This window comes from Chiloscyllium punctatum, chromosome 4, assembly GCF_047496795.1.
Source record: "Chiloscyllium punctatum isolate Juve2018m chromosome 4, sChiPun1.3, whole genome shotgun sequence".
Lineage (NCBI taxonomy): Eukaryota > Metazoa > Chordata > Chondrichthyes > Orectolobiformes > Hemiscylliidae > Chiloscyllium > Chiloscyllium punctatum.
In genome coordinates, this window is record NC_092742.1 from 16,181,773 (window position 1) to 16,195,852 (window position 14,080).

General features: G+C 40.5%; 1 protein-coding gene across 31 annotated transcripts in view; it reads right to left on the reverse strand.

Moving 5' to 3' along the window:
- Positions 1-14,080, reverse strand: part of nrxn3a (neurexin 3a) — a 2,037,428-nt gene that overhangs the window by 1,424,223 nt on the left and 599,125 nt on the right. For 22 of the 31 annotated variants that reach the window (XR_011960408.1, XR_011960407.1, XR_011960406.1 and 19 more), the window contains 3 exons: positions 13,729-14,030; positions 12,130-12,153; positions 10,617-10,778 (listed from right to left, as the gene is read on the reverse strand). Coding sequence is in view for 27 of the 31 variants with exons in the window: in XM_072568150.1 (XP_072424251.1) it covers positions 10,617-10,778; positions 12,130-12,153; positions 13,729-14,030 (488 nt within the window). In the remaining 4 variants the exon portion in view is untranslated. The remainder of the gene's footprint in view (positions 1-10,616; positions 10,779-12,129; positions 12,154-13,728; positions 14,031-14,080) is intronic. The other 9 variants (XM_072568147.1, XM_072568149.1, XM_072568148.1 and 6 more) reach the window with 1 other exon arrangement.

Genomic DNA, 14,080 nt, shown 5'->3' on the forward strand with positions numbered 1-14,080 from the left:
GAGATCTCGGTGTCCAGGTACACAGATCCTTGAAAGTTGCCACCCAGGTTGACAGGGTTGTTAAGAAGGCATACAGTGTTTTAGCTTTTATTAATTGAGGGATCGAGTTCCGGAACCACGAGGTTATGCTACAGCTGTACAAAACTCTAGTGCGGCCGCACTTGGAGTATTGTGTACAGTTCTGGTCACCGCATTATAAGAAGGATGTGGAAGCTTTGGAAAGGGTGCAGAGGAGATTTACTAGGATGTTGCCTGGTATGGAGGGAAGGTCTTACGAGGAAAGGCTGAGGGACTTGAGGCTGTTTTCGTTAGAGAGAAGGTGGTTGAGAGGCGACTTAATAGAGACATATAAGATAATCAGAGGGTTAGATAGGGTGGACAGGGAGAGCCTTTTTCTAAAAATGGTGACGGCGTGCAAGAGGGGGCATAGCTTTAAATTGAGGGGTGATAGATATAGGACAGATGTCATAGGTAGTTTCTTTACTCAGAGAGTAGTAAGGGTATGGAATGCTTTGCCTGCAACAGTAGTAGATTCGCCAAATTTCAGTGCATTTAAGTCATCATTGGACAAGCATATGGACGTACATGGAATAGTGTAAGTTAGATGGGCTTCAGATTGGGATGACAGGTCGGCGCAACATCGAGGGCCAAAGGGCCTGTACTGTGCTGTTATGTTCTATGTTCTAAGTATAGTCTGCTTGCCGGAGAGCTCTCTGAAAGGTACCTGTCCATAAGAAATTTGTGAAGCAGAACATCGAAGCTGACCAAAAGAAAAATCTACAGAGGAAAATCTACAAAGAAGAATCAACAAAGCTGATTGGCTTCAAAATGTGATTTTTTTTCATATAAATCTCAATTGATTTTTTAAAAATTGGACCAGCATTGTAGAGTGGAAGGTAAAAGATAGGTTTAAGAGAAAGGGGTTGTAAATAGTTGTTTAATGTTCTCTTTTGGACTTAAAAAATAAAATTGTTAACTTCTGCTTTTAATAGTGACCTCGAGGATAGTTCTTTGCCTCTCAAACTTTAACAGATTACGGCGCAAGGTGAGCTTTTCTGTGTGTCGGGTTTAAATTAGCAGAGGGGTTTTCCCCTTCTAATAACACCGCCACCTTCTCAAGGGCAACTAGGGATGGGCAATAAATGCTGGCACCATCATCGATGACAACATCCCCGGAGTAAATTAAAAGAATGCGTAGCAGGTGAGATCCCTAATCTGAGACTGGAGAGCAGATTCTGAGCAACATGTAAAACTTATATGCATCAACCATTAAGTAGAGACAGTTTTTAGTATAATATTCTCCTTGGGAATGAAAATTCTCAATGCTATTAACTCTACTGCTTACGGCATTCATCTAACATTACCCCTGCTCCATGATATGAAACTCTAATGATGGTGAAATTATGAAAGGATTCAATTGGGATAGGCATAAAAGATGCCCCGACATGCAGGTGAATCCCACACAGAGGAGCAATAAGTCATTCAACAATAAATCATCAATTCAAGAGAAATCTCTCAGGATCTTAATATGTGCCACTGTATAGGAAAGGTGTGAGTGCATTGGAGAGAATGCAGAAGTGATTTCCAAGACTGGTTCCTGCGGTGAGAGATTTCAGCGATGAGGATAGATTGAAGAGGTTGGGACGGTTCTCCTTGGAGAGAAGAAGGCTGAGAAGGGATCTGATAGAGGTTTTCAAAAGCATGAACACAGAGAAGAAAGGGAGAAGCTGTTCCCACTCATGAAAGGAACTCAAACAAGAGGGTTTACATTTAAAATTATATGCAAAAGGAACAAATGTGATAACAGAAAAAAACATTTTCACTCAATGAGTAGTTAGGGTATGGAATTCTGTGTCTGGAAATGTGGATTGAGGCTCAATTGAAAAATATCAAGAAGGCACTGGCTGATTATTTGATGGAAAAACTGTGGGGGAAAGAGGAGGGGTTTGATAGTAGACAATGAGACCCATTTGAAGCGAAGGTACACACACACACAATAGGCTGAATAACCTTACTGTGCTGTAATATTTATAGAGTCATACAGCACAAAAACAAACCCTTCAGCTAAACCCGTCCCTGTCGACCAGGTTTCCTCAACTGAACTCGTCGTCTAGTATTTGGTGAAGTTAAAAGAGGAAACAGCTTTTTGTAAATACACAGGAAGTTAGTATGATCTGGTCTGCATTGTGTGGAGGGGGAATCAGATTCAACAGTACTCTTTTCAAGAGAAAAAATACTTTGAAGAAAGCAAAATTATACAGAGCAATGGGAAAAAGAGCAGGGGAATTGGAAGATGATTGGACTACTTTACCAAAGAGCCAGTACAGGCACAATGGGCCAAATGGCCACCCTGTACCATTCTATTTTTCCGTGACACTCTATGACTCTGTGACTTCATATGGAGATTGCTCCTACATGGAGCAGTTGAGAGTTAGTGTTGGGGAAGTGGGATCAACAGATGGCAGGGATAGATAGAGGGAGGTATGTCAATATGTTGATGAAATAAACTGGTAGAAGTGTGATCACATCACATTGGATTCCATGGCATTTATAACACACAAACCACTTACTTCTGTCCTGTATTTTTGTGCAATGCAAAGTATTCTCACTGGCACTTTGGTCATTAAATTGCTGAGGGACAGTCTGTATTCCCTTCAGCAGGTTCCCCCTCACTGCCCAGTGGATACGAGCAATCTAGTGCCTCATATAACTGGGTCCTTTACTTTTACATAAGGAGGGAGGTGGATTTGTTGGTGCACATCCAATATATTCAGATATGGAATTGTAACTGATTTTTCCCTGCCTGTTTCGACACTCTTCAGTTTGGGGGTGGGAACTAATGTTATTAAAAAAGAAAATCATATTCAAAACTGCTTGTAACATCAGCTGTCCAGTCACTTGCTCAACAAGATTTCGAAGGCGGTCAAACTATAATGCAAAGGTTGATCCAAGTATTTCGTGTAAAAACTCATTGAGACCCAGGGAGAACTGTTAATGAATAACGGCACTCAACAGAGCAGTCAGATGAGCCATCTACTCCATGGTATGTCAAGGTTTAGAAAGAGAGTTTGAGTCACTTCTATTGCAAACTTTATCCAAAGGAGAAACTCTCTAAGCACCTTGGTTTTCTTGCTCCTTGTATGATAAATGATAGTCTGTAATCTTTGGCATATGGTGTTTCTAAAGAGAATTGTCATCTTGTCTGAATATCTTTTGCATTGATTACTTGATGTACATTACTCAATACCTGCTGGGGAGAAGAAAAAACATTCCTAATGTTTTTTCCTCATTTATACATAAGGAGGTATGATGTGGTGGCTGGCTCTTTAAGTTTTACTGTTGTACACCTGGAGAATAGATGATGGTTAGACAGTAGCTTGAAGTTACACAGCGGGGGAATGGTAAAATGCTTAGTTTCTTACAAAAGGAAAGACAAGCTTTAAAGAACTTGCGAGAAAGTCACAAGGGAGCTGTGAAGATTTTCATGAAACCAATTTCTTCTTGCATTTGGTAGACTAGCCTTAATTAGTCAGTGCATTGAGTATGGGAGTCGGGAGGTCATGTTGCAGCTGTACAGGACAGTAGTTAGGCCAATTTTGGAATACAGTGTTCAATTCTGGTCTCCCTGCTATAGGAAGGATGTTGTGAAACTTGAAAGAGTTCAGAAAAGATCTACAAGGGTGTTGCCAGGATTGGAGGGTTTAAGCTACAGGGAGAGAGTGAATAGGCAGGGGCTATATTCTCTATTGCATCAGACACTGAAGGATGGTCTTATAGAAGTTTATAAAATCATGAGGAGCATGGATAGGATAAATGGCCAAGATCTTTTGCCCAGGCTAGGGGAATTCCAAACGAGAGGGTATAGGTTTAGGGTGAGAGGGGAAAGATACAGAAGGGACCTGATGGGCAACTTTTTCACACAAAGAGTGCAAGGAATGAGCTGCCAGAGGAAGTGGTGGAGGATGGTACAATTGCAACATTTAAAAGGCATCTGGATGGGTATCTAAATAGGAAGGGTTTAGAGGGATATGGGCAAAATGCTGGCAAATGGGATAGATTAATTTAGGATTTCTGGTCAGCATAGATGAGTTGGACCAAATGTTTCTGAGCTGCGTGACTCTCTGACTCTGTTTTCTTGCAACAACAAATTTGAGGATAGACCTGGTTGTTGGAGATATCTCAGGGAAAGGCCCCAAGACAGCCTTATCCAGGCACAGAAGTGTACTACTGATGGCAATGTCTTACTTTGTTTGAAAAAAAAAATTCAATTTACTCCCAAGTTTGAAATGTGAAACAGTTGGTTCCCTGTCATAGAGTCATAGAGATGCACAGCACGGAAATCGACCCTTCAGTCCAACGTGTCCATGCCCATCAGATATCCCAATCCAACCTCGTCCCACCTGCCAGCACCTGATCTGCTTAGTCTTGCCTAAGCTCTCATACAATGTCCAATGGCTAAGCTGTAACACTGAAAACAATATAAGTAGGCAGTGGATGCTCTAAGCTGGAGCAGAAATAGTGGAACACCACCTCCACCAATGGCTTCAATGCATGAGGTAGATAAAGCTAAGAGAGATATTGGAGCCCGTTTTGGCAAATCATAAAAATAATGTGCATCCATTGTGCAAAATTCTAACTGTTCAGGATTCACTTTTAACTGAATTCACCAAAACTTTACATGAGATGTGGGTGTCACTGCCCTTGACCTGAGTTGCTTGCTCGGGTATTTCAGAGGGCAGTCAGTTACATCTCTGTGAGTCTGGAGCCACCCGTAGGCCAGACCAGGTAAGGACAGCAAATTTCCTTCCTTAAAGGAGACATTAATGCAGCATAAGGGTGTTTCTTAAAAAGAAAGGCAGCAAACCATTAAATTGAATACAAATACCATTAGGTACTGTGGTCGGATTTGAATCCGTCTCCCCCACAGCATTAATCAGATTCTCTAGATTACTAGTCCAGTCAACATCTACCTCACACACCTATGTGTGATGTTTACTGTTCTTCATGACTTACTGCTAAATGAACATGAAATCCATCAGCCATGACTTTACTAAATGATACAACAGACTCATGGATTCAGTGCCTTACTTCGGCTCCTATTTATTTTGTTTATATTCCACTCATTTCCCACATCTCCTTTATTTGCCAGCTCGTTGCCCACTCACTGATTGTATATGTATTTCATTTTGTATGCTCTTAATTTGCTACTTGTTTTCTTTCTGATCTTTGTGCCATTCATGTAACACAGTTCAGTGAGTCTCTGCGGACTGCAGCAAGATATCTGACAAGGTCCCAAATGGCAGCCTTGGTAGAAAAATCAAAAAGCCCAGGATCTAAGAGAAAGTGCCAAGGTGGATCAAAACTTCCTCAGTGGTAAAGGAACAATGGGTAATAATCATTATGGCTTTTGCATCGACATGGCAGCTTTCTCCAAAAATTAATGGACCTCAATAACTCTCCTTGTGTCATAAATTAATGACTTAGATTTAAACATGATTAAGAATTCTGGGGATTATATAAAAGTGGGTGTGTGCTTGAAACAAGGAAGAAAGCTATAGATTGCAGGACAATAACAATGAAATGCAGGAGGACCAAATGGAATTAAATTTGATCAAAGATTCTTCCAGTGTATTCATTCATAGGATGTGGGTGTCATTGGGTAGACCAAGTCATATGACACCAGGTTACAGTCCAATAGGTTCATTTGAAATCACAAGCTTTTGAAGAGCTGATGAAGGAACAGCACTCTGGAAGCTTGTGATCTCAAATAAACCTGTTGGACTATAAACTAGCGTCATGTGACTGCTGACTTTTTCCATCCCAGCAACACCAGCATCTCCATATCATTGGCTAGACCAGCACTGATTACATAGAGGGCACTTAGAAGTTAACCACATTGCTGTGGATCTGGAGTCACAGGTAAGTCAGACTGGGTCAGGGAAGCAGATTTCCTACTGTAAGGGGCATTAGTAGACCAGGCAAGTGTTTCTCCCCCAGCAATTTCATAGTCATCATTAGAATTTTAATTATGCTTCACCTGCTTGTCTCATATAAGGTGCGTGTCTAAATTTTCAATGCACTGTATTTTTGACCAGTTAATGTAATTACAAGTAAACAAGAGTAGGAAGTGGCACTGATGTAATTAGCAATGTAACATCAAAAGGAGTGTGAGATGGAGACTGGAGGTAATAGGTCCTCATCCAATACAATACACAATGCCCATCTAATTCCCTTATTATATATCCGCAGTGTCTGAGGTTCCCCACTGGGAGCCAAAGAAAATCAGAACCTTACATCTACAGAATAAAGTGGCTTGTTTTCAGTTTAATTTACTTTTGTTGTCACACATTTCTATTAGATTCAACTTATCAGTGTTACAGTGAACTATTTCTACTAAGAGAGGACTGAAACAATACAAGCAGGTTGGTTGTGATGTGACTGGTTCTTTTTTAATCTGTCTATTCAAGTTATATTTGAAATGCACCGCCCATTGTAATGATTCCCAAACTTATGCCTCAAACTGTGCATTACAACATTCATTGTCAAACTGTTCATTCAATGATCTACGTTTATTTAGTGAGGTTATAATTTACCTCTTTGTTCTCTTTGTCAGCCCATAATGAATAATAAGAATCCTTCACAATAGGTGAGTCAACGAGCTCTTTCTGCAAATCACATTTAAACCCTTATCACTCCTGTTCTTTGCTTGAGAATTTCATGACACTTATGATGCAATCTTCCCTCTTCAGTAGCAGCAAGCATTTACAATCTGAAATGCATAACTTTGTACTTAGCTGCTTCCACCATCACATCCATATTCTCAAAGTAAACATTAAAAGTGAAGTGGTAAACCAATATAGCCCAATTTCCTGTATTGGGTGAGAACCTGCATCAACAAAACCATTGCCAAATTCTGTCTCCACTTCACACTTCTTTAGTTGCTACATTCCTAACTGTATCTGCGCCCTTCCTGCTATTGTCCTGAAGTGGAAACTGTCATTGATTTTATTTCCAATTTATTCCTTCTGTCACTTTCTTCATTCAGTTTGGACTTGTCACTGGACCTGCTCCATCGACAGACAGAAAAACTGCAGATGCTGGAATCCAAAGTAGACAGGCATAAGGCTGAAGAAGACAGCAAGCCAGGCAGCTTCAGGAGGTGGGGAAGTCTGCATTTTGGGTGTAACCCTTTTCTACTTCCTGATGCTGCCTGGCTTGCTATGTTCTCCCAGCCTCCTACGTATCTAGCTCGGTGGTTACTTTACAATGCAAAGCTAATGCTGGAAGCATGGGTTTAATACTGCTCTTCAGCCTCCACTTTTGGGAATAGGCTAGCAATTAATATACACTACAAACCACAGACCCTCACAGGATACCTTGGCTATACTTCCTCACACTGCACTTCCTCGAAGGACTCCATTCCATTCTTTGTTTCCCTATCTCTATTACACTGATTTTTTTTTCCACTGGCAGGTCAGAGGTTGAGGGGTGACCTTACAGAAGCATATAAAATCATTAGGGAGATACTTAAGGCGAATGACAAGTGTCTTTTCCCTGGGGGGGGTGGGGAGACTTTCAAAATTAAGGTGAGTGGAGAAAGATTTTAAAAAGATATGGGGCAATATTTTGACACAGAGTGATTCAGGCATGGAATGAACTTCCAGATGAGTTGATGAATGTGGGTAAAGTTACAATATTTAGAAGTCATTTAGATAAGTACATGAATAAGAAATGTTTGGAGGGATATGGGTCAAATGCAGGCAGGTGGGATGTGTTTAGTTTGGGATTATGGTCGACATGGACGAGTTGGACCGAAGGGTCTGTTTCCCTGCTATATGACTCTCTGACTCTAAGATTCAGGAAATGTAAATTTCTAAAGCAGTGCTTTCTTCTATGTCTTCCTTTTCCTACACAAAGGAACTTCCATTGTTCTAGACCCCCAAATCCAACTCTGTCCTCCACCGATTCCCATTCAGCATGATTGACAGCACCAGCCACCATGTCGATCATTTACACGGTTACGCATATCCTTTTCCCTTCCTTGCCAAAAGCATGATCTGGTCCCCTTGACCTAAACTCCCACCATATCAACCCCCACATTCATTCTTCAAACTGCTGTCATATGTGTATCTCACCCATAACAGCATTTAGCTTTATCATTGTGTTGTGTGTATAGAATGTGACTCTGACTCACAGTGAGTCTACTGTAGGTTTGCAAGCTATGTGCACATTGAAATTAGCTGATTTGTTGTAATGTCTACTTTATAATTATAATTTGTTTACAATTTTTTCAAACTAATCCATCTAAAGTAACCAACTCACTGCTCTCTACAAAATGCACTGCAAAAAACATCACTAAAGAGCACCTTCCAAAGCCATGGCCATTTCTATCTAAGAAGGACAAGGGCAGCTGATACATGGGAACATCACCCTTGCATGTTTCCCTCCAAACCACTCACTTATCCTGACTTGGAAATATATCCTTCAGTGCCACTGTGCAAAAATCACTGAATTCCTTCCATAAGGGCAGTGCAAGTCTACCTGCAGCACAAAGACTGCATCGGTTCAAGAAGGCAGCTCATCACCACCTTCTCAAGGGCAATTACAGACAGGCAATAAGTGCTGATCGAGCCAGCAATGCCCCTGCCCCATTAGAAAGTCAAAGAAAAACAAGTTGATGAGTTAATCAATCGCTGTGATTGATTATTATACTAATAATCGATAACATGACAATCTTAATGATCTCCAGTGTGATGCCACCTCCAAACTACATCTCCCTTTCCCTCCCCTTTCAACAATTTGAGGTGAAGGTTCTCCTGTGACCTCCTTGGTCAATTATACAGTCAGCCCTAACACACCCTCCTTTTCCTCCAGTACATTTCCAGGTCATCACAGGCAAGGAAACAGCTGAAGTATTACCCTCTCCCTCCTCATGAACCAAGGCCCTAAATACTCCAAGCAAATGAAGCAGTAACTTACTGATATTTGTTTCAATTTTTAAAAAATATCACATTGGTTGCTCACAGTGCAGTGTCCTATATGTTTCGGGGCGTCCCGATGTAGAGTGGATAACTGTTTTACAGAGATCTGCAAGAATGACTTTGACCTTCCTGAGCTGGTCATTTTTATCCTTCACTTTGTACCACTTTGACCTTTCTGTTTTTGGATTGTTACACTGTTTTATGATCCCAGCTGATATTATTACTAAACCAGTCAGATCCCAGATGGGAACCCGGATTGACAGATGATCATTTTATTCATTTTGGCTTTAGCAAAGTGGTCTGTCATTGAAACACAATATTGCAACATTTACTTTAACAATAAAACAGAAGAAATTAAGAAAAAAAAAATCAATAAGCGAATTTATCTATTTATAATATAAAGTCCTTGAAACATGCAGTAAAAGTACAAATCCATTAATTTCAAAATACTCTTTCATAAACTGAAAAGAAAGAAAACAGCTCTTGTGCAGTACACAAAACAGATTGATGACACAGAACCCAAAACATCACTTGCACAATATTCACACCAGAGTCCTTGTATTCCAACACTTTGGTAGGTTTAAGTCACTTATAACTTCTTTAGACTGGAGCTGCAAATAGCTTCTTCCTGGAGCTCATATGTTCCTGAGCTTTAATGTGCTCAGATTTAAGTAACCTCTTCAGGGTTTTATCCCAACTCTTTACTCTAAGGCTATCTAGAGCACAATATTCTTTCCTTCTCAGGAACACTGGTCTACACAGCCATTCTAGTCCAAGGACTTTATGGGATTGTTCCAAAGACTCACACCTCTCTGCAAGAAAATAAATTCTCCTCATCTCTGTTAAATGGTCAAATCCTGAGTGACCATTAATTCTAAATTCTCCCACAAGAGGAAACATTCTCTCCACATTTACCTTGTCAAGGCCCCTCATGATGTTAATCAAATCACCCCTTCCTCTGCTGAACTGCAGCAGATATAAGGCTAACCTATCACGGGGTTTTTCATGTGATAACTGACCCATTCCAGGTATTAGTCTAAAAAAAAGCCTGTGAACCACCTCCAATGCATTGACACTCTTCCTTAAATTCAGTGACTAGTACTGTGCACAGTACTCTCGATGTGCCCTCACCAGTGCCCTGTGGAACTAAAGCATATTCTTCCTATTTTTCAGTTTGCCTGATAATAAGTGATAACACTTTATAAACTTTCCGAATTGATACGGGCATATTAAGCTACTAGGATACCCAGATCCCACTGCATTCCAGAGCTTTTCAATCTTTCACCAGTTAGAAAACATGCTTCTTTGTCCATTCTGATTGGAAGAACTAAAATGGAGTATTTTCCCAAATGCTAGACCTTTGCCTACTCACAACCATTTTCCTTAGTAGCTTACTTACGTTCTCTTCACAACTGACTTGTCAATATCTTATCAGTAGTATTGATGCATTTAATTGGAAGCTAAACTGACACAAAAGAGAGAACTGAACAGAAAGATATATAGCTGCTGTTAGTTGAAGTGGCATGGGATGCAGCATAAAGACCAGTTGATCGCCTGTCTGTTTGTGATTCATTTAGTTTAGTATGCAATCATCGAACCGTAAGTGCGTAACAAATTGAAACCAACAAGTCCTACCTCTCTGAGGCATCCCATGAAGTTATTGCTGACAGGTGATCCGGGCAGATCTGCTGTACTCGGACTTCCGCCGACGTAGAAAAAGTCGTCTGATCCCAACATGGTGTAGTCTTCTTGGGTGTAACCTGTGGTAGTGAGGATGCCATCCACCGAAATGGTGACCTAGTCAAAGGATATAATGAAGAAAACGGCCCAGAGTGACCTTTACACATTGTGCTGCCTGGCACCTGCCTGCGTTTCTCAATTTACTTTTTTTTGTGCTTATTTCAGGTTTGCGTTTTCTTGAGTAAATACTGGGGAAGTCCCATTTTCTGGTCTGTGTTTGCACAATGGCACAGTTGGAGTTGGAGATTCTATCATCTAGTTTGCCCATGCTTCTAGGTTCATCTCACTGAACCCATGAGTGATCGTTCTGAGCTTTTACTTTTAACATGTGAAGTGGGGTGACAATGCAGGCGAGAAAATGGAACTATCCACTTTTGTGCCAATTCGTTTCTTTACGAAATAAAACTTGAGTTGGAGCGTTCAAAAAAAAAATCAGTCAAAGAAAAAAAAGTTTTTTTTTAAGAAAATAAACTTTATTCCCCACTTTATTATCATTTGAACACTGACAAGCATGCATCAGGAAAGAGCTCTTACCGTCTACAGCATGAATGCGCATGACATGAGTCAAAGCTCAACTATATAAAAGTCACCAGCTTCATCACTGTGAGCAACTGCATCACCTCGTTCTTAAGAAAATAACTTCTCAAAACGAAAATGCAAAGAAAAGGAAAGCAAAAGGAAATCCAAAAGGAAACATGCACGTGTCAAAACTCGACACTCTCATGCGAAAAAAAAACCAAAAGCCATGGATCGCGAAAGTGAACTACAACAGCATCGCTTCCACTTGCATGCATATAAACACGTGGGGGTGGGGGGGTTGTGGTGTGTATGTGATGGAGGAGGGGTGGGGAAGGAATGGTGTGGAGGGGTGAGGAGGAGGGGAAAGTTAACAATCGACATGTTAGTGGAAATAGGTTAGAAGGCAAGATGTTGGATGGAGATTGATTGTCTGGGTTTTCTTTTTCCGGTCACACTGAAGGTTGAACTTGGTCATGCCATGCACTATGTACAGAAAGAAAATGGCAGAGCCCACTCTTAGTATGTCTGGACTCCTGCCAGTTGGCCGACAGCCACCACCAAGAAGTGCAGAGGCTCGTTCTTTCATCTAAAGGCCCTACAATGGTCTGAACTAAGTACTTGGTAGAGTAAAGAGGAAAAAAAAAAGGAGAGAAACTGGAAACCAAACAAAGCAAACTAGTTGTGGTGAGGGGAAGGAAACAAAAATGGAAACAAAAAAAGGGAAAAAAAAGTGACTGAAGTAAGCAGTGAAATACCAACCCCATTTCCTCATTGTAAAGGTGTCGACAATGAACAAAAGAAAAAGGAGGAGGGGAAGAGGGGAACACACGGCAAACCCAAAAAAAGAGACAATAAGAATGATATCTACCAGACAATGTAGTTTGTTTACCATAGCGTGTCCAATGCCTGAGTGCTTTGCGGAAAAGGGGAAGAAAGGAAATTAAAAATTGTGAACAGAACGATTGTTACTTAAAATAAAACATGATGATAATTAGGGTGTTAGTACATTAGTTGGTTAGGTAACGGTTAGTAAAATGACACATTCCATGAATGATCAGTGTTAGTTTTTCTTTTTAAAGCGTGTCATCGACATATAGAGAAGATGCAAACAAATTCTACAGGACCAAAGCAGACCAAAAAACGAGTAAAAAGGTTCTCAATAGCTCTTTTCTTTTCAATTACTTAACAATGAAATAGTGACTTTTTGTTTTGTTTTTGTCTTTGAAATAAGGAAAGGACGCTTATTTTCATACATTCGGTCACAAACATTACCATTACCACAATTAAGCCGAACTTTCGTGAGTCGTGAAGTGGTTGCTAAAACTGATTTTGCTTTATAGGTTGATGTCACTGAGTCATCTTGAATGTGAGTCCAATATGAATCTTAGTGGGCAGGGGGTTCTTTTGGAAAACATTACGGCCTATTTTACAACAACATTCCTCCCTTCAACAATTCTCCCAGTTACTTAAAGGTAAATGGCAAAACTCCCAACCATCCCTGTTCCTGACTGCACCAAGTATTTTTCTTTTGGTGAGGCAATGCAACATCCAAACCTATTATCAGAGACACTCGAGGAAGAAAAAGACAAGAAAAACACCCTACATTTAACCATTGGACAGAAACACAAGTACTGACTCTCCTTTTAAGTTCAACAGCAACACTGCCATGCAGTAATAATAAACGGGCTTGACATCTTGAAGCGCTGCTGCTGCAGAAATCATATCAGAGTTACTAGTCCAGGGACCTTTACAGGGTGAAGTTATTATTAACAGGAGTATTCAGTCTTCCAAAGCCATCAAGAAAAGTCATGGGCCCCTGACAGAGATGTCTGCTTAAGGAAGCAAAGAATGAAGTAAAAGGGTCAACACAAGGGCAATTAATTCACTAATCTGAGCTAAGAATGTCTCTCACATACACAGGAAATAAAAAAAGAGAAAAAAACTTCAGCCAGCCACACACTAGAGTTTACAAATATTCCAGCATACTAACTTACAGCCCAAAAACTAAGCCTTACTAGTAAGTTAATGAAAATGATTAAATCAACTAAATTAACAAATAATAAGAGAATGTATCACAGAACATTGAAATAAGTAGAAAAAGGGGAGCAAAAGTCAAGGCTAAAGCAAAACAGAGGGAACCAAACACAGAATAAATAAATTAAAGCCACCAGTAGTTCCAAGGATAGGACACCGAACAAACTAAATTGGGAATGAATTTTAAAGAACGGAAAATATAACAAAAGCAAGTAGGCTTGAAGGGTTACAAAAGAAACCATCAGCATTTTTTTTTCTCTCAAGAAAGGGGGTAAAGGTTAGGTGGGATGGTGTGGGGAAGGGAAGAATAAACAGATCTGGTAGCTGCGACCTGCATGTTGTATTTTTTTTTACGTGAACATGACCAGCTCATTGTAACGTTCCTCATCCTGCCTGTTCTTTTTTTTTGGCTTTGTTTTCTTTGAGCAGAGTTAGCGTCCGCCTCCACTATTACCTGTCGCAGATTGCGTGTCACTTTGACATCATGCCAGGCGTTGTCATTGAACTTCCCATTTACTGGTTCAACCAACGCCTCAAAAGCGCCAGATCCCAGGTTAATGACTAGTGAAACTGCTCCATCTTTCAGTGCTAGGTTTACATAGTCAGCTGACTTCCCTGTGTGCAGGATCAGTCCGTTCCGCTGCCAGGTCTTGAAGGACAAAGTGATCTCATCGCTGCTGCTCTGGATAGGGTTCTGGGATAGGTCGTAGCAGAAGTACTCAGATCCTCGGAATGTTGCAGAGTTGTCTTCCCTGGCTATGTAGGAAGAGGGAGAATAAAACAGAGAAAAAAAACAAAATGGACGT